This window comes from Hibiscus syriacus, unplaced genomic scaffold (assembly GCF_006381635.1).
Source record: "Hibiscus syriacus cultivar Baekdansim isolate YM2019G1 unplaced genomic scaffold, ASM638163v2 tig00000340_pilon, whole genome shotgun sequence".
NCBI classification, from domain to species: Eukaryota; Viridiplantae; Streptophyta; class Magnoliopsida; order Malvales; family Malvaceae; genus Hibiscus; species Hibiscus syriacus.
The window spans coordinates 3,762,033-3,786,167 of record NW_024061783.1 but is presented as its reverse complement, the minus strand read 5'-3'; the positions used below and the strand labels follow the sequence as shown (position 1 = coordinate 3,786,167).

Here is a 24,135-nt window from a genome sequence, read left to right as displayed (position 1 = left end):
TTGAATTTCGAAATTAAAAAAAAATCAAAAATTAGTAATATTTTTTATTTAATTATGTTGTTTTCATGAAAACTATATTATGATATTATTAAAAAGTTTTCACAACATGCCCATTAGGATATGATTTAGAGAACCTTGAATTATTGAGGACTCATTTGAGTTTTGGGATTGATTATGCATACATGTGTTTCAAATTACAGGTGACATTCCTTATTCTGATTTCTTTTAATCATGTCAAATCCTAAACGACCCAGGTCATCTTCGAGTCGATCAAACCAAAACCGTCCTCCCGTTCCTCAACCTCCTAATCTCGTTCTTCCTCCACCTTCATCTCTATTAGGGTCTTGTTTTAACATGCCTGAGCGTCGTAGAGACGAATTGTACTCTAGGTACAGAAACTCTTTCCAAACTTATAGAATCCGTGAAGAGCGTATTCCTTCACTTCAAGCTATGGTTGACATTGATTTCGAATACCTTCCGACTCTTAAAGCTTGGAAGTTTGATAAATTGTTTAAACTTAAACCTATCGTCTATCAACAATTGGTCTGCATTTTCTATTCCAATGCGGTGTGTATTCAAAATGAAAATCAATGTGGAACTATAGCCATTAGATCCTATCTTTTAGGCCAATATATTAATATTGACCCCGAGACTATAGCTTTCCGATTTGGGTTAGATGATAATGGTGTATATAATGAAAGTGAAAATATGGAATATCCCTATGTTCCAAACTCAAGTGTTAGTACTCTACGATCTCATCACGATCGTTTTCTCCATTTGATGATCTTTTGGTGGTTTAGACCATCCGGAGGTAGGTACTCCACACTTCGTGCTAGGGATTTATGGTGGATGTATTGTCTTAAAAATAAAATCAAAATAAATCTGCCCCACATTATATTTAGTCAACTAGTGGACATCATAAACATTGTTCCTTCAAAACATGTTGAAACATTGATTTATGGATTTCTTCTTAGTAACCTCTTTATCAAACTTGTTCTAGACGTTTCTCTTGACAATCCTATCCCACTTCAAAATCAAATCAATCTCACATCCTTGAAGAAAGGTGATTGGAAACAAGACGAGGTTACCGGTCAATGGGTTTTTAGACCCGGAAAGTAAACTCTTGGAGCTAGTTCCTCACGAGCTGCTCCTAGCTCCTCTCGTGCTCCTCCTCCTGCAGCTCCGGCTGATGACGATGATCCTGAATTTTAAAAACTTATGCAAGACATCGATGATCATGTACCTGATGACGAGCCTGCACCGGAACCAGCTCCACAAGAAGAACAAATGTCTCCGTATTTTCATTCGCTTTTGGAGATATTTGATTTACGGCATGCGTCCATGGATTCGCGCTTCACAATCATTGAGTCCCAGCTCTTTACCTTGGGAGCTCGACAACAAGATATGAATGATCGTTTGGATGCACTCTCGCTTGAGATGAGAGCTCGTTATCCTCCTCCTCCTCCCGATCCTTCAATGGATGAATAGACTTATCTTTCATTGTTTTTGGGTTGAACTTGCATTGTTAAAACATTTTGGATTAACTTTCTTTGATCGTTGGATGATTGTTTGATATTTTATATATATATTTTGGTTTATTACAACATATGCATCATTTATTTTTTAGTTGCAAGATGACCAATTTACCATTTCACATTTTTATTATGAATATTGATTATGAAACTAATGGCTAACTCTCATTTGATTATGATCTTAGCAGCTTAAGCTATATATATATATATATATATATATATATATATATATATATATATATATATATATATATATAATCAATTGGCTATGTTTTTCAAAACCTTGTTCAAATCGTTTTTAAGTCTTTTTGATTTAACAAAAAGGGGGAGAATTGTTAAGTGTGTCAAAATGTTTTCAAAGGGGGAAGTGTTATAGTAAGGGGGAGTAATTTTTCTAAATTGAAATTGATTTCAAATTTTTAGAAAATCTTAAAATAACACAAATGTTTTGTTATATCAAAAAGGGGGAGATTATTGAAAACATTTTTGTATTTCGATATAACAAATTAGTTTAAATAAATTTTAAGATTTTACAAATGATTTTCTAAATATATTCGATTCAATTAATCGAATATAAAATTATTAATCCAAGTCTTTTAAGATCAATTTCAAACCTTACTAAATGTGTAAAATTATTTTGAACCAAAAATCAAGCCTAAAGTCAATTTTTCAGAGTGATGCACCGATGCACCAATCCATGCACCGATGCACCAATCCATGCATCGATGCACCATGAATTAAATTGAACATCGAATGCATTTCATGCATCGATGCACATACCATGCACTGATGCACTGAGGATTTTATGAAAACATCGAATGCATTTGATACATCGATGCACCAGCCATGCATCGATGCACTCTGACTATTTTGAAACATCGAATGCACTTGATGCATCGATGCACTCTTAGTGTACCGATGCACTAAGGGTCCAACGGTCAAAATATTTGAATTTTACACTGATGCATCGATGCACCATGGATATGCATCGATGCACTGACGCTCCCAATTGTTTTTAATTAATTGTTTTCATACTTAAACGGCTATATTGACTCCACTAATCATCCCCAACATTCAGAAGTGATTCAAGGTGTATTTAAGCAAGTTTAGAAGCCATTGATCAAGAACAAGAAACATCAAGCAACTAGAATCAAGAGAGAATCAAAGAGAAAGCATCAAACCTCAAGTTTGAGCATTTCAAGCCTATTTTTCATTCAATATTCATTTTTCTTTCAAGAACACTTATTGTGCTCAATTGTATTCATTCTTGAGTGTTCTTTTCTTTGTTCTAGAATTGTGCAAACAATCCACCTTGTGAGGATTTCCTTGTAAGTTTGCAAATTTGTATTATTCTCTTTGAGAGAGATTGTTCTCAAGAATTTGGGGTATAATTCTTGAGGGATTGTAAGGTTACTCTTTGTCCTCAAAAGAAAGACAAATTAGTGAATTTGTGGAAAATCATTAGTGTGGATAGCTAAGGTAGTGGACGTAGACTTTGGTTGAGAAAGTCGAACCACTCTAAATCGTTGTGCAATTTCTTTCAATTTTCTGCAAAAGCTTACACCAAAATTTTTATTGCCAATTTACCCCCCTCTTGGCCTATTCCGTCAATCGATTAACTCAATAATTTTGATACTAATCTTACCGAGAAAGACTACTAGTGATGGATGATGATTGACAGTTAGTGGTGGTTGTAAAATTGCAATGTCGAAAAGTGAATTTTTTAAAAGTTTAGTGGAAAAATCAATATACCCTTAAAAGTTCAATGCTTAAAATAATATCGTTTTGGACAACAATAATTGAGACAAAATGACATTGTTTTATCCACATCATCATAGTGACAAAAAGATTCTTACAAGTCATTGTGCCTTTAAAATTTAATAACCCAATGACATAGTTGAAATCAAATTCAAAGTTTAATGCTATAATTGACGGGATTGAAAGTTTAGTGATATAAACAATACATCGCCTAAAGTTAAGTGATATATTGTGTAGTTTACCCAAAATTATGAGTTAATTGCATTACATGTCCTCAAAGTATGACTTATTTAAAATTGGTTCTTAAACTTTTAAACGCTCAAATTTCACCCCTAAATTATGAATATCATTTTAAATTAGTCCTTAAAATTTAAACATTTCAATTCATCCCCAAACTACAACCTACATTCTAAATTAATCCTAAAACTTTTTGAACATTTTAATTTCTTCCCAAACTATATGTATATACTAATCACATCCCTTGTTAATAAAATCATTAGGCCAAATTAATGAAATTATATTATTATATGATTGAAAAAAAAATTTAGGTTAAAATATGGTTGAAACTAATTACATATTTGGATGAACTTGGGATGAAATTGGAATATTCAAAATTTTGGGGACTAATTTAGAAAGAGAGTCATAGTTTAGGGATAAAATTAGAATTTCAAAAGTTTAAGGACTTGAGTCAAAGTTTAAGGATGAAATTAGAATATTAAAAGGATAAGGACCAGTGTAAAATGAGGGCTCTAGATTGGGGACATATATGCAGTTAACTCAAAAATTAATTAAATGACTTTTTTTTTCGCAGGGTTTGCTGATGTTATGGCTTTCTAGTCTTCCTGGATCTCTAGCCTCTAGAAACGAGTAATGGAACACTTTACATGGCTCTACTGTTAATAATAGTTGGCTTAGCGAGAGAAGAAGCTTCTCTACCATCAATTTTAGACTAGCAGTTTGAAGACGATAAAATTGCGTCGATGAGAGGGGAACGGAAAAACAACGGAGGAGAGAGCACGATCAAATTGTTTGGGGTCGTGCTAATATATGGTCCTATGGTGCTGGCTTTCTCGCAAAGTTCACATACTGGATGCTTTTATCTAGCAATCTCGGATGGAAGCAAAGAATCAAGGATTCATTTATCGCGGTGGCTGTGGGTTACGCGGTTTTCATCTGCAGCAGATGCTGTTACGAACTCGAACGTCCAGCCAGACGACCGGCTGCTGCTCGATTCAAGGAGGCGACGAGGCTCGTCAAATTGGTCCCTCTTTGACTTTTATTCATCCCTTATAGTTTAGTGGAAGTAGCCGGATCCACCCCTTTCATCTTTCAGAGTGATAGATTGAGAACCGGCATTAATCCCAGGATTTCTCGACATTTATCAAATGAGATTCCCCTGACTTCGCTCTACGTGTTGGAGAAATTCACAAGCTTTTTAGTATCATGTCGTCTAAGTTTCTAGTCGACAAGGTTTGGAGAAATGAACACGAGCAATATCGTGCTAGATTCGCGAGAATGGGAGTCGGGTTGTTGTTCGCTTCCGGTTCGTCGCTAAGTTCTTGGTTAGTGGAGACCCGGAGATTGAAGTTAATCGGGAAGGAAGAGGATCCCATGACAATCCTATGGCTAGCTCCTCAATATGCCTTGTTAGGGATCGCCAACGGGCTAATTGAGAAGGGGCTGACTGATTTCTTCTATGACCGAGTACCGGTTTCCATGTAAAATCCCTCTGAGTTTCTATTCAATAATGGCGTGATGTGCATCGGGTATAGTTAGTGCAGTTGCCACCTTCCTTGCACGAGGCTGGATCGCCGACGAAATTGACGACCGTCGTTTCGACAAGTACTTGAAGATGCTAGCCTTTTTTAACATTGCCGTTGTGCCTGTTTACCTCTTTTTCTCATTTACGTTCGATTGGAGCATACCGGAGAAGGTTGACGGGAGAGAGAGTGAGACAGAGGATGTTGACGGGCGAGAGATTGAAATTAAAGGGTGAAATATATTTTTGGTCACTCAAATTTTCCAATATTTCTATTTTAGCAACTCAACTTTAATTTTCGTAATTTTCACTCGTTAGGATCACTCAACCAATTCTAACACCAATATAAAAAATACTATATTATGGGGCTTTTATTTAAGAAACTTTCCTAAAATTATAATATTATTCTTTTCTATAGTTGGAAGCCTTCTCTTTTGTGTATGATCATCATTTACAATATAAATGGTACAAAAACATTCAATTTCCCCCTCTTTCTTCTTTTTAGTTTGATTATCCTTGAAATTAATAAAATTATAAATTAAAATTTTGATCTTATCTTGATTTGATATGCAATCTTTATCTTCTAATCAACATGAAATTAGGAGATTAGTTTTCTCTTAACCTTCCTACGGTTTGAATTTAAAAGAAAATATTGTGTTGTTGATCACTCAAAAAGATCCCAAAAATATGGATTTGAGAGAAAAATTTATGGTTTATTTTAAATAAATTTATGACAAAAGAATTAACAATATTAAAGACTCAATGATTGAATGACTAAAATAAGTAAAAGTTAGAAAGTTAACAATAAATTTGAAAGTTTTAAAATGTAATGATCAAAGAAGAAACATCAACAAAGTTAGGAGCGGCAAAAGTGTAGTTTAACCAAAATTTAAAAGCAATGGAAATTCTAAAAGGAGAGAGGTGGAGGTGGCGTGAGCTGGGCTGACTCAGTGAGTGAGCCTCTTTTCGCTCCTATTTTCCCTCTCCTTTTGCCACTGCACTTCCCTTCCTTCTTTAGGTTTCCCACTCCTTTTCATTCCCTTTTTTAAGAGAGAGAGAGAAATTCAGAGATTTTTCGCCCGATTAAAATCAGCTCTTTCTCTCTCTGAACTACATTTCTACACTCTCTTCTATAAATTCCAAACAAAATGTGGCTTTCTGGAGTTGATTTATTCATGCTTTCCTTTTCCCGATTCTGAGTTTTTCAATTAACAATTTACCTTTTTTATCCTTTTCTTTCGCTTTTGGTTCCGGAAATCCGTGATATAGATATTTAGGGTTCTGATTGAGCTCTGCAAACTCCTCTGATCTTCAACGCATTCAGGTAAGAACAGCTTCTTATTTTGAACTTCGGTGCTTGTATGTTGATTGATTTGATGCTCAGTTGTTAGATTGTTCTGCTCAAAAAATTATGGAATGTAAACAAAATTTTGAGCTTACTTGTAGAAATGATTCCGGAAATGCAATTCGTACAAAATAGGAAAAAAATCATCTAGGAAGGACAATGAAAAATGTGATTTTCGGAACATGTGAAATCATCATATTATTAATGTTTACAATTTATATTAGATTATTTGTCAAAATTGATTGATAAAAATAGTATAGCTGAAAGCATTTTACTTTAATGGAGTAGGTTTTAATATTACTATGGTTCACATCGGTTAATGCAAAGAACGAACAGAAAGTAAGGCATGGGGAAAAATCGAAAAAAAATGGAAATTTAATTCGTACTGTAATGTTTTTGGTTTTCACTGAATTCAATTTGGGAAATTTTGAACGTATTCGATTTGGTTTTCACTTCAGTTCAGAGTTAAAACTGCAATTGTTTGAGTCGGTTTCTAATTTTTGTTTCGTAATATAAAACAAGTATTCTATTTCTAAGATTTCATAAAAATAAAAATATTATAAAACGATATTATTTTTAGAATTTAGAAGAATGCCATTTATTAACTGTAATTTCTGTCGAAAACCAAATCGAACCATAACAATCCCTGATAGAAAAACAATAATCTTCTATTAAATAGATGCATTTTAGTATCATCCTAGTATTATGTTTCTGGTGCTGAATAAATCTTTAAGATTTGGTTTTTGTAATATGGAAATGGAGGCAACGGAGCAATGCTGAATGGTCACTCTGATTTATCATTAGTTGAAGAAGTTGGTAGGAGAGGCAACATGAGAGAAAGCTGTCATTTGAAGAAAGGACCTTGGACTCAAGCGGAAGATGCAATTCTGGTCAAGTATGTAAAGAAGCATGGTGAGGGGAATTGGAATGCTGTCCAGAAACACTCTGGACTTTCCAGATGTGGGAAAAGCTGTCGCCTGCGTTGGGCGAACCACCTAAGACCAGATTTGAAGAAGGGCATGTTTACTCCAGCTGAAGAGCGCCGTATAGTTGAGCTACATGCTAAGTTGGGAAACAAATGGGCACAAATGGCTGCAGAGGTTGGTATTTCTTTTGACATATTAAATTCAATAACTTATTAATTTTAACTTTCAAAGTTGGTTTTGTAGAATGCAGCATTTGCACTAATTAACAAATACATGCACGTGCATGCTCTTATATTAATTTTATATTGGGAGATGATCATTCTTTCTCATGAAGCTAATTGATGTTTGTGAATAGTAAGTTTTTGTGATGTGCAAATGATTTGGTTACTGTGTTAATTCATGTTCCTCACTCCGTCCTGATATGCGGAGACTCAACATTTATGTCTTTCACAATGATTAACTTGCTTCCATGGAGTTCCTATGCATGTGATTATTTGATCCATGGTTTACCACCCATACAAAATGATTTTGTTGATACATGAAACTTTCTCAAGGACTCCTGCCCGTATGTTCTGATATATACATTTTAGCTGACTGAATATCCTGCTCCTTGGCACGGTCAACCAAGGATTGCCAATTCTGATGAATCATACTTCTTTTTCCCTTGTTACAAAAGAAGAAAAAAATCTTTCTTGTCAAGAAAATTTAAAACTAGAGAAATAATAAAATAATGTTAAGGACAATATATGAACCACACCCCCAAATAGAAAGAGAGAAAGAGAAAGGAAGAAGCACCAACATGTTATGCTTCAGCTCATGATACTAAATGTAATGAAAAAATATGGCAACGTATTATATCTCAAAGATTCTATTTTTGCATTATATTTCAGAAGACGTATAAAATAGATTCATATTTATGTAAATCTGCGTCCGTGTATCCAGTCAATATCTTATTTCTTTTTTTAATATATTTTTTTGCACTCGAATTACAAGCAAGTTTTAGGTTTTATTCAATCATCTTTTTGTGGCATGATAAGCAAGCCCTTTTCACATGCGTGTTCTGTGTATTGCCATGGATGCTCAGCAATACATCATGAAATTCTAGTCACTTATAGTAAATTTTCCCTGAAACAAAATCCTCTCATGTGCTATTTTCTTATCGTTTGATTCAATTTTATAATCATTCCATCCCTTTATTTTCTCTAGTTGCCAGGACGAACTGATAATGAGATAAAGAACTTCTGGAATACAAGAATTAAGAGACTGCAACGTGCTGGCTTGCCTATTTACCCTCCTGATGTGTGCTTGCAAGTAAATTTCAGTCAAGAAGAAAGTCATAATGTGGCTTCAATGCCAAACCAGGACTCCTTTAGTTCCAATCTCTTGCAATCGGATGCTTTTGAGATTCCGCATGTGGAATTCGAGAATCTAGAATTCAACCAACAATATTTTTCCTGTTCACCTGAGCTTCTCAACATTCCTCCAAATACTATTGGTTCATCCCATGATTATGGCCATATGTTCCCAATGGCATGCTCTCCTAAGCATCTTCAGGAAAGTGTCAGCAATTTTATCTCAATGCCCAACCAATTGACTGATTTTGTTTGCCAGGAAAATTATGATGATCCCTGCAAAGCATCTTCGCCATATGATTCTGATTTCAGTACAAATGACCAGTCATCATTTGGTATACCTCCTGGCACTGATGCCCTTATAAGGAGTAATTTCTCTCCTTCTGAGCCCTTGTCTGGGCCTATGAACGTGGAGCTCCCTTCATACCAATATTCAGATTATCAACAAGATAGTTGGGTTAATCCTTCGGTCTCGCTACCTTTGGTTGAGTCTGTCGATTCTCTGATCCTATCCCCTCCGATGAAGCGAGCTAAGTCGGATATTTTTACACCACAAAACAGTGGTCTCCTGGAAGAAATAGTTTACGAGTCACAGAAACTTAAAAGCTCAAAGGATGATTATAGCCATCATTCTTCTACTTTGATGCTTGATGATGTAGCCAATTTTCCCCAAAAGGGTTGTGAATTAGAATCTGAAGCATGCTGTGACTCGAATTCTCCAGCTCATTCTGCTGCATCGGCTTTCAGCGAGCACACTCCAGGTAGTGGAAGCTCATTAGATGAACCACAATTTGTTGAGAGCATTCTGGGTGAGATATCTTTTGCAACCAATGAATTTTGTGGCATGCATTAATAATATTTTGTATCAGTACAATTAATCATAACTCCTGCAGGATGCAACAACAAGAACGAAACTTCGAATCGGATGGCTATTTCTGGACTAGAGTTTCTCAGATCTGGTCAGTTTGGTCATGACATTGGGTGCGTGAGGGATAAACCCGTCGTGACAGATGTTATAGCGGCTCTTTTGGGTGAAGATACTTCCAGTGACTACTAGCAAATTCAATCGAGGTTCTTGCATTTTTCATCAACCTTCTGAAAGTCATAGGAATTGCTATTATAATGTGTTCCCTTGTTGGTGGAAGTTATAAGATTTTCCAACTGATAAGTTTTTCTATGGAACTATTGTCATTTAACTTTTGCTACCCTTCACATTTGAAGCATTTGAACAAACAGATTGTGTGAGTTTGGTTTTCAAATGTTGAGATCATTATGTTTAACGACCAAATTGATTGCAAAGATTCATGTTGATGGTGCATGTCATTTCATATATCAGCGACTCTAGGGCTCCCCAACTAGACAGTGACGATTAAACCAAAACAGTGTTGGATCCATTAAAACTTCGATTTTCTTAATTATTAGTTAATTGCACTATATGTCCTCAAGCTATGACTCATTTTAAATTAGTCTCTAAACTTTTGAACATTATAGTTTTATCCCTAAACTATAAGTCATTCTAAATTGTGTCCCAAACTTTTGAGCATTCTAAATCTAATTCTCAAACTATGACTCATTTTATATTGATCCCTAAACCTTTTAATGATTTTGGGACCGTTATTGGAACATTCAAATGTTTGTGAACAAATTATATTACATTTTTTATTCCCGGTTAGTTAATTTGATTTTCAAGATTTTAGCATCGTCCGATTCAACTGGCTCAATTTCTTACTTGTTTTGGTAAAGCTCATTTGTTCTATTTTCAATCAAACCCATATTTTGGATGGTCTGGTTGGTCCAAATTTTTTCCATTCTAAAAATCTAAAACTGAACAAGTCTAACCGATCGAATGCTCGTTACCAAGCCTAAGTTAGGCACACCATTCAAATTGATTTAGAGTTTGAAAAGTGATCTCTTAACAGCAAATGTAATGTTAAACGGTATGCGCACCATGACAAAATGGGTGTTCCTCAACCTTCACAGTAATTGTCAGTGACGACGTCTATGTGATGCCTAGAAAAAAAAATTACAATGCAACGGACAACAGAAAGTTCAAGGTCTTTTGAATCCATCATTTCATCCCTCCTGATCTTAGAAAGACCAGGCACTCACTCCCATCTTTTAAACCAGAAGGTCCATAACATCGGGAACTTTACAAAGATCAAAATACATATGATAACAGAACAATTCTGTCTATATAATATCATTAATCAGCATCCATTTCTTCCAATGCAGTCCTAGCTGCAGCCTTGGCTTCCTCGAAAAGGTCATCGGGAACCTGAAATTTTGTGAAAGTGTCATCAAATGGACAGCACATAAAATGAAAACCGATCAAGGACTAGCGAAAAATTATTTCTGAAATAACAACTAGATTCTTCTGAAGATAAACGAAGTTAATTGATCCATGGCTCTTCAAATATGGGTTCTAACCAACTATTTTTAGATGATAAATTCCATAGATCACTAGCAACGAAATTTCAGAATCCATCACATGAAACAAACATGGAGAAAATAAAATTATCAATGAGATATATAAGTGGATAAGATCATGACACTGACATTATTTATTACCTTCAGTATATTAAGTGAATAGCCTTTCTACGAAAGAGAAAAAAAGGTGGCAAGGAGAAAAAAATTTCATTAGAATCGAAAGCCTAACTGCCTAAGAGAAAAGATGAAGCTAGCACCAATGAAGTAAAAAAAAAAAAAAGATTGAGAACATCTGGCACGGTTTTGGACATGTGAGACAGGTTTACAAATGCTCATGTAAGATGTTATCAAATGGGAAGACGGCCATGTGAAAGTATATGCTCCAAGGAACAACTAACCCAAAAATTGTTTGTTTTCTGGGTTCTGAGTGCAGAATTTCAGGAATGAGAATCCTATGACATATTGGGATCTCTTAATAGAACAATCCAAAAGTTAAATAAGGAGGCTTTTACATAAGGAATACATTTCCCCCAATTTTTGCAAAATTCAAAACACACATTGAATCATAAGAAACTAAATAAAACACAGCATAATTCAATTCATAAAGCCATCTGCATGTAATTGCTGTTAGTTTTTCAAGCTGGCAAAAAGGGAGAAAGTGAAGTGATGTATATCCATAATGGGTGCTGGGAATTACCTTCTGATGTTGTTGCTTTGACTCATCACATACCCAACTCATCTCCAGTTCAAAGGCTTTGTCCTTTGCTTCATCATGTACTTTGTAGATTCTGCTCAATGATAAATGATGAAATCTTATACATGCATTCTCAGAGAAGGGGAGATGATATCATGCATATGCATTATATGTGTGCACAAATACGATTATGACAATTTGCTTGACAGCGTGTGGTTTGTTTCTTAAGTCATGGTAGTCCACAGCATAATTCAATTCATAAAGCCATCTGCATGTAATTGCTGTTAGTTTTTCAAGCTGGCAAAAAGGGAGAAAGTGAAGTGATGTATATCCATAATGGGTGCTGGGAATTACCTTCTGATGTTGTTGCTTTGACTCATCACATACCCAACTCATCTCCAGTTCAAAGGCTTTGTCCTTTGCTTCATCATGTACTTTGTAGATTCTGCTCAATGATAAATGATGAAATCTTATACATGCATTCTCAGAGAAGGGGAGATGATATCATGCATATGCATTATATGTGTGCACAAATACGATTATGACAATTTGCTTGACAGCGTGTGGTTTGTTTCTTAAGTCATGGTAGTCGATTATTTCACAGTTGACTATTCAACCTATATTCTGATAAATATCAAGCACCAGGCTTGTCATTGTGCTAAACCAGACATTACAGCTAAAAATGAGTAAAATAACAGGAAAAAAATATGAGCAAGTTCCCTAGATTTCCACTAAATGCAAGAAAAAAAAGAAGGAAACATTAACTTTCATAGAAGAAGACATAAGCAATTATCTTGAAAGGCATGGAAGGAATTAAAATAGAAAAACTCACATTTTGGCTACTGCAATAACCCCTTCCCTGCACGTCATTTCTGACAGTTTCAACTTTTCAATTTCCCTGTCCATATACAGAATGCAGTTGTAACCTTATAATTGTTTAGTACTAGTATTAATGAGATGAATGTACAAAAGAAAGAGATAAACCATGGATAACTAAGGTTACATCTTCTTTATATATTTGAAAGGACATAGTCATTAATTTACGGGATAGAGGAATGATTTAACCAGCCAACCAAACCAGTTTAGTGCCAAGGGAGTGTTTCACTTTTCATAAATCCACATCAATTTTTCATCATCGTCTCTTTTAGTTTCTCTTTTTATCAAATACAAGTTTGGAAACAAGGAAACTCATATAGATCAATTACAAAAACTTTGTATGATGAGAGGGAGGCAGAAATGTTTTGGAGATCATGTTTCAAAGAAAATAAATAAAGTCCCATGTCCAACAAAGGCTTTTCAATGGGGTGTAAAACATCTGGCAAAAAAAGAACATAAAAAACAGGAAAGATATCCATTAGCTTCAAATACATGAAGGGAAAAAAATGTTCGAAAATTCATTGCTCCAATAATTTCATCTAATTAGCTAGCACGAGTAAATGAATTCCTTCCTTCAAGTTTCACAGGATAAAAAATTAGTTTTATAACTTACGTTTTCGCAGCTTGTTTTCCCTTCCCAATTGCAGCACCAAAGTATCGCTACATTAATTACAACACGAGATGCAACAAACAAGGAGTCGTAAGTCAAGAACAAGCAGCAAATAGAAATAATACTAATGAACCAGGTATCAACAAACAAAGAAAAACGTGAAGCTCTAATCGAGAGAAATGAACTGACATTGGAGATGCCAGATGGTTCAACCATATATAATTGGGGACCATCTCTATCATAACCGCCGAGAATTATCCCACAGCCAAAAGGCCTGAGCCACCAGTAAAGGGTGCATAAATGCACATAACTCGCAACACGTTCAGCAAGTTCTTTGACAGGAATGGGTTCACCGTATACACTTCACAACCACCAACAAATGAAGAACCCTTAATTAGATAAAAAGTAAAAACATAACAGGTATATTTAAATATGAACTGTGGAAATTTATTTCAAATGGAAAACAAAAGAAAAAACCTTTGGTAATTAGTAGCTTCAGATTTAGCACGGGCCACAATTTGCCTACCGTCAGCCGCTAATCCAGCCACCGCCTGAATTAGAATATAGAATACCAGTGAAAGAGAAGTTAGAACCCAAAACATTAGCTTTGAAAATGGGGTAAAAATTTCATCGAAACAAAGTTGAAGCTGAGGAAAAAGGGGGAAGAAATAGTGAATACCATGCCGGAATGGCGATGAACGGAGTGGATTCTTCGATTAGATCCGGGTAACATCATCTTTGATGCTATCAACTTTTCAACTCCCTAAAATAATACCACCCACTTTAGTCTACACGCATATAGTTGCTGCTGTTCTTTCTTCTTTTTCGATTCAAAATAAGCAATCAAGGAAAAAGGAAAAGTAAAGCATTACCATTACGATCCCATCTTTGCATTTTATTCCAATCACAGTTCTACAACAAGAAAAATACTTTTAAACAAAATTAGGTTTCCGACACCCTAAAACTACATATGAGAAAAAGAAAAGCGTACCCGCTGTTATCGACTGCTTTGGCGGCGTATTCGATCTGGAAAACGCGGCCATCGGGAGAGAAAGTGGTGACGGAGAGATCGTAACCAGTTCCTATGCTGCTCATATTGCTTCTTCTTCTTCTTCTTCCACTCCTACTACTTTGGCTATTTTACTTTAGATTTGATTGATATAAATATTTTTCAGCTTTTCTTTGTTCTCAAGATTTCATTGCTATGGACATAAGGTGTGTTTGAGTGAGAAATGGAATTTTCATATTTGGTTGGTCGAGAATGTAATTCTCGGTAATCTTATATTATTAATATTAATTTTTTTTAGATATATTCATTACCTTTATTTTTTAGGTATTATTAGATTACCGGTGTTTTGAACTAAAATACTCTTAAAAATTTCTTTCAAAAATATCTTTATTTTGTTATTAAATAATACAAATTCTATGAAATTTAAATTACAAATTTCTCTTTAAACTATTTTATATTTACAAAAAAAATTATAATTAAAATTTTATATGAAGTTCAAAGATGAAAATAAAATTGTATCCTTTCATTAAACTTTTTTATATTTTAAATTTTGTAAAAAAAATTATATAAATTTTATTAATTTAAATTTTTTAAAGAAAATATATAAATATTTTCTAACTTATTAAAAAATAAATATATAATAAGGACAATTTGGTCAAATATACATTTCAATAATCTTTTATTCCTTTAACCAAACATGGTAATCTTATATTCCTGCTAAACCAACCAAACACAAAATATAACATTCTCAGTAATCCTATTCTCTAGTAATCTTACATTTCGTGAACCAAACACAACCTAAGTGATCCACTCAATCTCTCTCGCATGGGCAAAATTAGTCCAATACCATATCGGGCTAATTATTTAACTTAATATGACATAAAAAATTATCTAGGGATCTAATATATTTGTTACGGTTATTTGAATCTCGTCATGTTGACGTGATAAATTTTAATAAAATATATTTTTTATTTAAATTTTTTATCTCGATGTGATAAATTTTAATCAATATTATATTTTATTGAAACTCGTCACGATGACATGACGAGTTTAAATAAAAAGTATTATCTAGATAAACTTGTCATGTGAACGTGACGAATATTTCTTACATTGTACCGTCTGTCGATTCCGAATTAATTTTGAAAATGATATAATATGTTAATTTTTTTATTTGTCTTACTTGTTGGGTCAATTTTATCCTCGCAGATGCCTTTGACACAAGGCCCTAAATGAAGTAAATTGTTGGCTTCGGTTGGGCTCCAAATTTTAAAATACTTGAAAATTGTATTAATTAATACTTTTTTTAATAATATTATTAATATTTTATATAAATAGTGTAGGCTAATTATAAGATATGATTTATTTAAAATTTTCTTAATCAATTGATAAATGACACACACCCAAATTGTCCACACTAACAATCCATCCTTCGCCCCCAAAGGGAGATTTTAGTAAATAACCAAATATAACACTTGGGCTAAGAGTCAAGTTAGTAATTTTTCTTACATCTCCCCCTCCCGAAGCCCAGGTTCACACATTCCATATATATTATATGGAGTTAGATAAAATTTCTTGTGATTCAGTAATCAGAATAGAAATTCAAGTCCATCATTATTAGATCGATTCGTATGATTCGAAGGGGCATGGATGAAATCCCCATGAATCTGACACTCCTTACACTTACGCACAAACTCTATGTTTTCCTTCTCCCCTTCTCCATAATAAGCCAGCCAATAGTACCCTAACCTACGAAGTTATCTTAACTAGCGAATGTCCATTAATGTGACCACCGTATGCTCTTGCATGGATTTAATGAATGGTTTGTTGAGCCGTGAAAAGAGGATTCCTCACTTCTTTATCTCATTCAAAACATGAGACTTTCATCTCACATGGCTCCTAAGTAATAAAAGTAAAGAAGAACTTATCTTCTTTCTTTTTTTTGATTACCTTCCTCGCATATGTATAAGATCGAACCCATTCGATTTCTAAAACGGATTACTAATCCTTAACTTTTCGAGGAATCCTTCATCAGTGGTTGTGAATGACTGATTTTTCTCAATCTTTTCGACCTTAGTTCTGTAGGAGCAAGTAAGAAAGATTGAGAAATAAAACCATCTGATTTGATTATCTTAAGACACACAATATCTAAAAACTTTCCCTTTCTTTTTTCTATTGAAAAAGAAAATGTGGATTCTCAGTGAAAAAAAGTCAAAATTCAGGACAAATAAATTGGAACCATTAACTATTAATTATTGACTGGAAATTTATGGACGATTCTTCTTCACTTGTCTTTTTCTAATGGTATAAGAAAAAAAACTGGATACATAACTAATCAGTATTGTTTTTTTTCAATAAAAAAACCTTTCTGAATTTCAATTATATTATAATATAACAGCAATTATGCGTCTATGTAAACCCCAGAGCATAAGTTGTTACACAGTTATAGTTATCTAATGAGGTATTTTATCTATCTAGATATGATGTCCATAGGGAATCGATGGAATAAAAAGAAAATAGAAATTAGCTTTCGGAGAGATGGCTGAGTGGTTGATAGCTCCGGTCTTGAAAACCGGTATAGTTCAAAACAAAGAACTATCGAGGGTTCGAATCCCTCTCTCTCTCCTTTTGCTTGATCAATAGATTTCTTTCTTTATATCTTTTCCTGGCTTCTTAATCTTAATTAAGAATCTTAATTTTAATAAAAGGTAATGACTAACATTTCCTTTTAGGTAAAAAAACACCTCAAGCCCATGTACCTTAAAAAAATCCAATGTGATCCTTGTACTATTTTCTCTCACTCAATGTGACCCTCTAACTCAGAAAACAAACTCAATAAGGCTCTTTGACCAATGTTTTTCGTCGTTGACCATTACAGTGCTGACATAGCAGTCCACGATGTTGATGTGACAATCCACTATGACTGATGGGGTGGCAGATGACATGAAAGATAGACACAAATGATTTTTTTAGTTTTGTTCGAGGGTCAAATTGATTTTTAAAGAACTTCAAGGACTTATTTAATTTGTAAAAAAATTATGAATATAAAATTATTTAAATATTCAAAAAATTAAATATAAAAAAACTAAAACTAAAAATCAAGTTATTAAAAAAATTGAATATCCTTTTGCCAAAATACTAAAATTATTATAAAAATTTTAAAAAAATTTGAATATGTATCCTAAGTTATAAGATAATAACTTATAAATTAAAAAAAATTTAAAAAATATTTATAAAATGATAACGTATATCATAGATTACAAGTATATGTTATGTATAATATATCTTTTTAAAAATATTTTTAATTTTTTTATAATTTATAAGTCATAATTTTATAACCTATGATATATATTCAAATTATTTTAAAATTTTTATAATAATTTTAGTATTTTTAATATGAATATTCAATTTTTTAATTTTTTTTAATTTTCATTATTTTTATACTTAATTTGTTTAAATATTTGAATAATTTTATACTCATAATTTAAATATTTTTTATTTTTAAAACAAATTAAATAAACCCTTGAACTTTAAAAAAATTCAATTTGACCTTTGAACAAAATTAAAAAACAATTTAGTACATATGTCATGTCATCGTCCACATCATTAAGCACAAATGATTGTCACGTTAGCATTGTGGACCATCACATCAACACCCTAACGATTAATGACAGAAAACATTGCTCAAGTGACCACACATTAAAAAAATACTAAGCTATGTTGATATTTTTTTCAACGTATAAATCTTTGGGACATCTTTTAACCTTCCCTTTATCACTAAGGTATCAATGGATTTCATAATATTATTAAGGGTAAAGTATACAAATGGTCGTTAAATTTTTTAAATGCTTGCATTTAGATCCCAACTTTTAAAATTGCAATACAATCATCAAACATTTAGTTCGTTTGTAATATGGTCCCCGACGTAATGATCGTTTCATTGTCGTTAGGGTAAATTATATAAATCGTCATTGAACTTTTCAGGTGATTGCATTTAGGTCCCCAACTTTTAAAACTTACAACATAAACATCAATTACATTCTAAACCTCAAATTCTAAAATATTTCAATTATATTCTAAACCTCAAATTCCAAAAGACTTTAATTACATGCCCAACCCCAAATTCATAATACATTCTCAAAATCTATCACAACAAACTGAACTTGAAGCAGTAACCGTAAACCCTCAAAGCATAACCTTAAATCCTAAATTTCCCCACCAATTAACCCAACATAATCAACAACATTTAGTTCATTTTGGGTCCATAACAATAAGTGATTATGTTGGGTTTAGGATTTAAAAGTTAGATTTAACCAACTATAAGTGAAAAATACTTAATTCAATTTGAAACAAATTATTTTTCGACTTGAATTGATTCAAAATTTTTTATACAAATTGACTTTGAGTTGTAATTTCATAAACTCAACTTAAAAAAAATTCAAGTTAAAATTGATTTATAAATAGAACTCGAATATCTTAAAATTTTTAGTAATTAGTGGATTAATTTTTAAGTTTGAGTCAAGTCTCTTAACTCTGTATGATATATGTATATCACATATGGAAAAAATATGAAGAAATATATGTATTGTATATGGTTAAAAAACTATTTAAATTAGAATAAAATAATATTATAGTATTATAAACATTTATAATTAAATTTAGGGTAAAGTATAGTAATGGTCACTGAACTTTTCTAAAGCTTTTATTTAGGTCCCCCAACTTTTAAAACTTATAATACAGTCCACAACATTTAGTCCGTTTGCAATATGGTCCCCGAAATAACAGACCGTTTGACGCCGTTACACTGCCGTTAGTACGTTTGCAATATGGTCACTGAACTTTTTTGCATTTAGGTCCCCTAACTTTTAAAACTTGCAACACAATCCTTAATTTTATTCTAAACCCCAAATTCATTTTCGATCTCGAATTTCCTTTTTCGATTCTCTCTTCTTATTTCCAGCGTAACTTTTCAGTCGGGGATGCATGAAAATTCTAATATAACTTTGAATTATGTGGAGGAGTTGACTTGAAAAATGGTCCATTGAGAGAAGACCCGACCAATGGACTATCGGGAACATCAACGATTTAAGGTGTAATGTTAAATAAATGTCATCTCAGGTGAAGCATAAATGTTCGATGAAATGCTTGTGAGAAAAAAATAGGGTTAGAAATGCATAGTTGACAAATATTACTAAGATGAACTAAGTATCATTGTTGAAAGTCACCAATAAAGCTGGAATTATTTTGTATAAATGACATATAATAATTTATTTGTTTAATCATTGTAGTTAAATATTTTCCAACAGATGATCAAATATAATGAAATCCCAAACATCGCATTCACCTCTCAGTCTCTTTCCAACTCGAAAGGCATCATGACATGGTCAAGTAGCTGCTCCAAATATACTACCCTGTCATGATGCCTTTCGAGTTGTGTGCATGCATAATTTTCTTCTAAAGTTATAATTCAATGCAATTCAACTGTAAAATTTCAAAAACATGTAAAAAAATCCAATTCGTTCACTATATATCAGTCCCATGATCAACATGAACTTATTAAAAAGAATACGAGCTCACATGACGCCGAAAACCACAGATCGGATAAATACAATTCCCAATAAACTAGTACCATCAGTCTTTCGAATTGAGCCTTTCGATTTCACTATGTCGATACTCATAACCAATTCCCTAATTTAAAAAAAACCAAAAAAGAAGATAAAAAAATTTAGCATAGAACCCTATTTCACTTCTATTCTGATAGACTGAATATCTTTCATAAGAAATACTAAAAGTTTTGATTAAGAAGAAAGAAAGAAAAATGTATGGTTTTGGTTCGAAACTAACACTGAATATCTAGATCATTGACATGCAGTTCCATAAACATAAAAATTTCAACAAAAAACACACAATGCGAGCTGAAAATGGAAAAGTGAGAAAGAGGAAAAGCTTACTTCCAGATAGCCCAAAAGAGAAAATAAATACCTTCTTGCAAGGGAGAGGCTAAGAAATAAACGCAACCGGTGTTGCGTTCTAGCAATCCTCCATTTTTTTTGTAAATAAAAAGCTGAAAGACAGAGCACTGCTTGGGTTTACAATTTTATATGGCGGAAAGTTGAAAACAAAAACCAAACGAGAGTGCATGTGAGCGAAAGAGACTGAGAGGTGAATGCGTTGTTTGGAATTTCATTATATTTGATCATCTGTTAGAAAATCTTTAACCACAAGGATTAAATGAAGAAATTATTATGTCATTTATACAAAATAATTCCAGCTTTGTTGGTGATTTCAACGATGATACTTAGTTCATCTTAATAGTATTTGTCAACTCTGCATTTCTAACCCTATTTTTTTCTAACAAGCATTTCATCGAACATCTATGCTTCACCAGAGATGACATGTATATAACATTATACCTTAAATCGTTGATGGTCCCGATAGTCATTTGATCGGGTCTTCTCTCAATAGACCCTTATTCAAGTCAACACCTCCATATAATTCAAAGTTATATTAGAATTTTCCATGCATCCCCGACTGAAAAGTTACGCTGAAAATGAATAGAGAGAAGCGAAAAAGGAAATTTGAGATCGAAAATGAATTTGGGGGTTTAGAATAAAATTAAGGATTGTGTTGTAAGTTTTAAAAGTTGGGGGGACCTAAATGCAAGCGCCTGAAAAGTTCATTAACCATATTGCAAACGTACTAACGACAGAGTAACGGTGTCAAACGGTCTGTTATTTCGGGGACCATATTACAAACAGACTAAATATTGGGGGACCATATTGCAAACGGACTAAATGTTGGGGGATTGTATTACAAGTTTTAAAAGTTGGGGGACCTAAATGAAAGCTTTAGAAAAGCTCAGTGACCATTACTATACTTTACCCTTAAATTTAAACAGAAACTCAAAATTAAATTAAATTCGACTTGATTTAAATTTTATAAACTCAAATCGAAAAAATTTTGAGTCAACTATTTTATAAACTGAACTGAATTAGAATCAAATAATATTATAATATGATAAATATTTATAATTAAATTTAAACAGAAACTTGAAAATTCAATTCAATTCGACTTGATTTAAATTTTATAAACTCAAATCGAAAAAATTTCGAGTCAACTATTTTATAAACTGAATTGAGTATTTAGGTCCAATATAACCCTAAACCCAACATATTTATTTATTGTTCACTTATAGTTGGTTAAATTTTATGGAAACAATTATGTTTTGAGGGTTTAGGGTTGTTACTTTAAGTTTAGTTTGTTATGACAAATTTTGAGAATGGATTATGAATTTGAGGTTGGGCATGTAATTGAAGTATTTTGGAATTTGAGGTTTTGAATATAATTGAAGTATTTTTGTTTTTAGGGTTATAATGTAATCAATGATTGTGTTGTAAGTTTTAAAAGTTGGGGGACCTTAATGCAAACGCCTAAAAAATTCAATGACCATTTATATAATTTACCCTAACGACAATGAAATGACCGTTACGTCGGGGACTATATTGCAAATGAACTAAATGTTTGGTGATTGTATTGCAAGTTTTAAAACTTAGGGGACCTAAATGCAAATATTTAAAAAGTTCAGTGACCATTTGTATACTTTATCCTATTATTAATACTTAAAAATCAATTAAGTTGAAGTTTAGTACAAATTTAATAGTATAGATATTCATATAAATATCAACAGTAACTTTGGCTCAAATAATATTATTTTGATTGATAAAGTTTCGTTTTTATTCTCGTATATTTTTCGATAATGAGTTTTATAGTCATTAGAACACGTATTTTCGTTCTTTTGGAGTTTTTTATTCAATTTAGGATGATTTTATCTAATTCAAAATTTGATCCGATCGAATATATATATATACATATTAAATTTATTTGATAAAATAAGTATTTAAGTGAAAAATAATATAAATATATCTTATTACATCTATTCATAAATATATAAGTTATAATTATATTATTTTTATAGTCGAATCGAGTACTTTTCAGTCTATTTTCGAATCAAATTTGATCTTTACTTATCTTTTATAAACCCGACCAAAATCTATTTATTTTTAAAGAATCCAATCTAACAAGATCGGATCAAAACCGGCCAGGTTCGAGTTGCGTCTCATAGTCTAGAGTCTTCTAAAGGTTGAGGTAGGGAGGTCATTTTCGTAATTCAACGAAACCCTAAATCATCATAAACCCTAACTCTTTCCACACACACACATATATATATATATTTCAAATTCATTCCCTGTCAGCCTATTCCATCGCATAAAGCAGCTCGTTTCCTTAACCTTTTCTCTCAGAACAAACATGGCAAAGCGTTTGATTCCTTCATTTAATCGCATTTTGGTTGAGAAAATAATCCCTCCTTCCAAAACCAACTCTGGAATCTTGCTCCCTGAGAAGACTCCCAAGGTTCTTAATTCAACCTTTCAATTCACTGACCTTGGGTTCTTGTTATTTTGTCCTAATTTTTATCGTTTTTGTATTTTTGCAGTTAAACTCTGGTAAAGTGGTAGCAGTTGGACCAGGAGCACGAGATAGAGATGGGAAGCATATTCCAGTTAATCTGAAGGAAGGGGATACAGTCCTTTTGCCTGAATATGGAGGCACTGAAGTCAAGCTTGGTGAAAAAGAGTTAGTCCATCTTTTATTTAGCCCTTCTCAAACTTCGTTAACTGTTCTTTTTTCTGTTGTTGTTTGTGAATATATAAGAATTGTTTGAAGCGTTAAATGGTTTACTCCCTTTGACAGGAAATGGGTTCAACCCATTCCCAGTTATTATTGCTATTTGAATCAGTAACGCATATTATATTTTGTATGGTGTTTCTATGAAATGATTTCTTTTTCTTGTGAACAACTTAAGGTGAAAAATTAAGTTAGCTTAGCCTAAAATACATAGAGATGGTAGTAATTCCTCTAGTAGATTTACCTCATTTGTCATTACCATGGAAATATATGTGTATATATTAAAGGGTGTACTATCTTGTTTAAGGTTATTGTGCCTCTAGGATGGTGAAGTTAGATCTTTCCTACGATTTTCCAGCACCACCACCAATTGAAAAACTCTGGAACCAGGTTCGTTAAACAGGTTACCAAGGTCATTAGGCAATCATGACCCTCGGCATGTGTTTGGTATCATGCCTGGTTTTTATCTTACTTTACTACTAATTGTTTTGACAATTAGTCATCGATATTGTGGATTATGGCCTGCAGTCAAAACTTTGATTCCTCAATCGTTTAAAATATCATGAGTTGGAAATCTAGATATAGTAGGGTGAGTGAGACCAAACCGGAGTCTTTACCTGCTGTTGATAGATGATAAAAGTAATTATATTTATCTATGCTTTGTATCGCAATTTGCCTTTATTTGACTGAAGCTTTGCATGCCGTTGGTGTTACCAACTAGGTTTCTGCTAACATGATAACATTTTATGAACTGTGGTGTATGTATTCTTCATTTTTGTGACATTTTTGAACATGTGTACGACTTATGCCTAAAAAATTTAGGGAAAAGTTAGACGGGTTTCTTTTTCGGTTTTAACTTTATTTTATTCTCAACCAATTGTTTCAGGTACCACCTATATAGAGATGATGATATCTTGGGAACCCTTCACGACTGATTTGCAGCTTGGGACCGGAGAATTGGATTCTCTAATTCAAATATGTTTACCTTTAGGAGACTACTATTTTACAGTATGCTTAAGACTTTATTTGTTTGGAGGCGTTTTGGATGGGAAAAAGGAAATGTTGCTTGCGATCTTCCATCAATAATCTCTTCTTACATTTCGGCGTATGCCGCCTTAAGTTATTCATTGGAATTTTCATGTGAACACAATTGAAAGCTCTATAG

General features: G+C 32.9%; 4 protein-coding genes across 4 annotated transcripts; 3 read left to right on the top strand and 1 right to left on the bottom strand.

Moving 5' to 3' along the window:
- The first annotated feature begins 4,733 nt into the window (after positions 1-4,733).
- Positions 4,734-5,286, top strand: LOC120191565 (protein NRT1/ PTR FAMILY 5.8-like). Its single transcript, XM_039194523.1, has 2 exons — positions 4,734-5,008; positions 5,067-5,286. Exons 1-2 carry the CDS (start codon positions 4,734-4,736, stop codon positions 5,284-5,286), a joined length of 495 nt encoding a protein of 164 aa, XP_039050454.1.
- Positions 5,287-5,965: 679 nt separating this feature from the next.
- On the top strand, positions 5,966-9,794 carry LOC120203159 (transcription factor GAMYB-like). Its single transcript, XM_039203508.1, has 4 exons — positions 5,966-6,373; positions 7,155-7,494; positions 8,527-9,481; positions 9,566-9,794. Exons 2-4 carry the CDS (start codon positions 7,168-7,170, stop codon positions 9,727-9,729), a joined length of 1,446 nt encoding a protein of 481 aa, XP_039059439.1. The 5' UTR covers positions 5,966-6,373; positions 7,155-7,167; the 3' UTR covers positions 9,730-9,794.
- An 831-nt stretch (positions 9,795-10,625) lies between these two features.
- Positions 10,626-14,437, bottom strand: LOC120203150 (proteasome subunit alpha type-3-like). Its single transcript, XM_039203498.1, has 9 exons — positions 14,271-14,437; positions 14,152-14,191; positions 13,959-14,042; positions 13,757-13,830; positions 13,469-13,640; positions 13,283-13,329; positions 12,626-12,691; positions 12,148-12,238; positions 10,626-10,947 (listed from the first exon to the last, which is right to left on the bottom strand). Exons 1-9 carry the CDS (start codon positions 14,372-14,374, stop codon positions 10,876-10,878), a joined length of 750 nt encoding a protein of 249 aa, XP_039059429.1. The 5' UTR covers positions 14,375-14,437; the 3' UTR covers positions 10,626-10,875.
- Positions 14,438-22,529: 8,092 nt separating this feature from the next.
- LOC120197235 (10 kDa chaperonin, mitochondrial-like) lies at positions 22,530-24,112 on the top strand. The gene is made up of 3 exons (XM_039198859.1): positions 22,530-22,697; positions 22,780-22,919; positions 23,857-24,112. The coding sequence occupies exons 1-3, from the start codon at positions 22,593-22,595 to the stop codon at positions 23,903-23,905; spliced, it is 294 nt and encodes a 97-aa protein (XP_039054790.1). The 5' UTR covers positions 22,530-22,592; the 3' UTR covers positions 23,906-24,112.
- The last annotated feature ends 23 nt before the right edge of the window (positions 24,113-24,135 follow it).

What these genes read in the sequence shown, in the direction of transcription:
- LOC120203159 (XM_039203508.1), top strand. Translation starts at nt 7,168, where the DNA reads ATGCTGAATGGTCACTCTGATTTATCATTAGTTGAAGAAGTTGGTAGG. An exon ending in GGGCACAAATGGCTGCAGAG is followed by an intron (nt 7,495 to 8,526) that starts GTTGGTATTTCT and finishes TATTTTCTCTAG; the next exon opens with TTGCCAGGACGAACTGATAA. An exon ending in ATTTGTTGAGAGCATTCTGG is followed by an intron (nt 9,482 to 9,565) that starts GTGAGATATCTT and finishes TAACTCCTGCAG; the next exon opens with GATGCAACAACAAGAACGAA.
- LOC120191565 (XM_039194523.1), top strand. Translation starts at nt 4,734, where the DNA reads ATGTCGTCTAAGTTTCTAGTCGACAAGGTTTGGAGAAATGAACACGAG. An exon ending in GACCGAGTACCGGTTTCCAT is followed by an intron (nt 5,009 to 5,066) that starts GTAAAATCCCTC and finishes GGGTATAGTTAG; the next exon opens with TGCAGTTGCCACCTTCCTTG.
- LOC120203150 (XM_039203498.1), bottom strand. Translation starts at nt 14,374, where the DNA reads ATGAGCAGCATAGGAACTGGTTACGATCTCTCCGTCACCACTTTCTCT. An exon ending in AACCATCTGGCATCTCCAAT is followed by an intron (nt 13,330 to 13,468) that starts GTCAGTTCATTT and finishes TAATTAATGTAG; the next exon opens with CGATACTTTGGTGCTGCAAT. An exon ending in CAAAGCAACAACATCAGAAG is followed by an intron (nt 10,948 to 12,147) that starts GTAATTCCCAGC and finishes ACAAAATTTCAG; the next exon opens with GTTCCCGATGACCTTTTCGA.
- LOC120197235 (XM_039198859.1), top strand. Translation starts at nt 22,593, where the DNA reads ATGGCAAAGCGTTTGATTCCTTCATTTAATCGCATTTTGGTTGAGAAA. An exon ending in TCCCTGAGAAGACTCCCAAG is followed by an intron (nt 22,698 to 22,779) that starts GTTCTTAATTCA and finishes GTATTTTTGCAG; the next exon opens with TTAAACTCTGGTAAAGTGGT. An exon ending in GTCAAGCTTGGTGAAAAAGA is followed by an intron (nt 22,920 to 23,856) that starts GTTAGTCCATCT and finishes CAATTGTTTCAG; the next exon opens with GTACCACCTATATAGAGATG.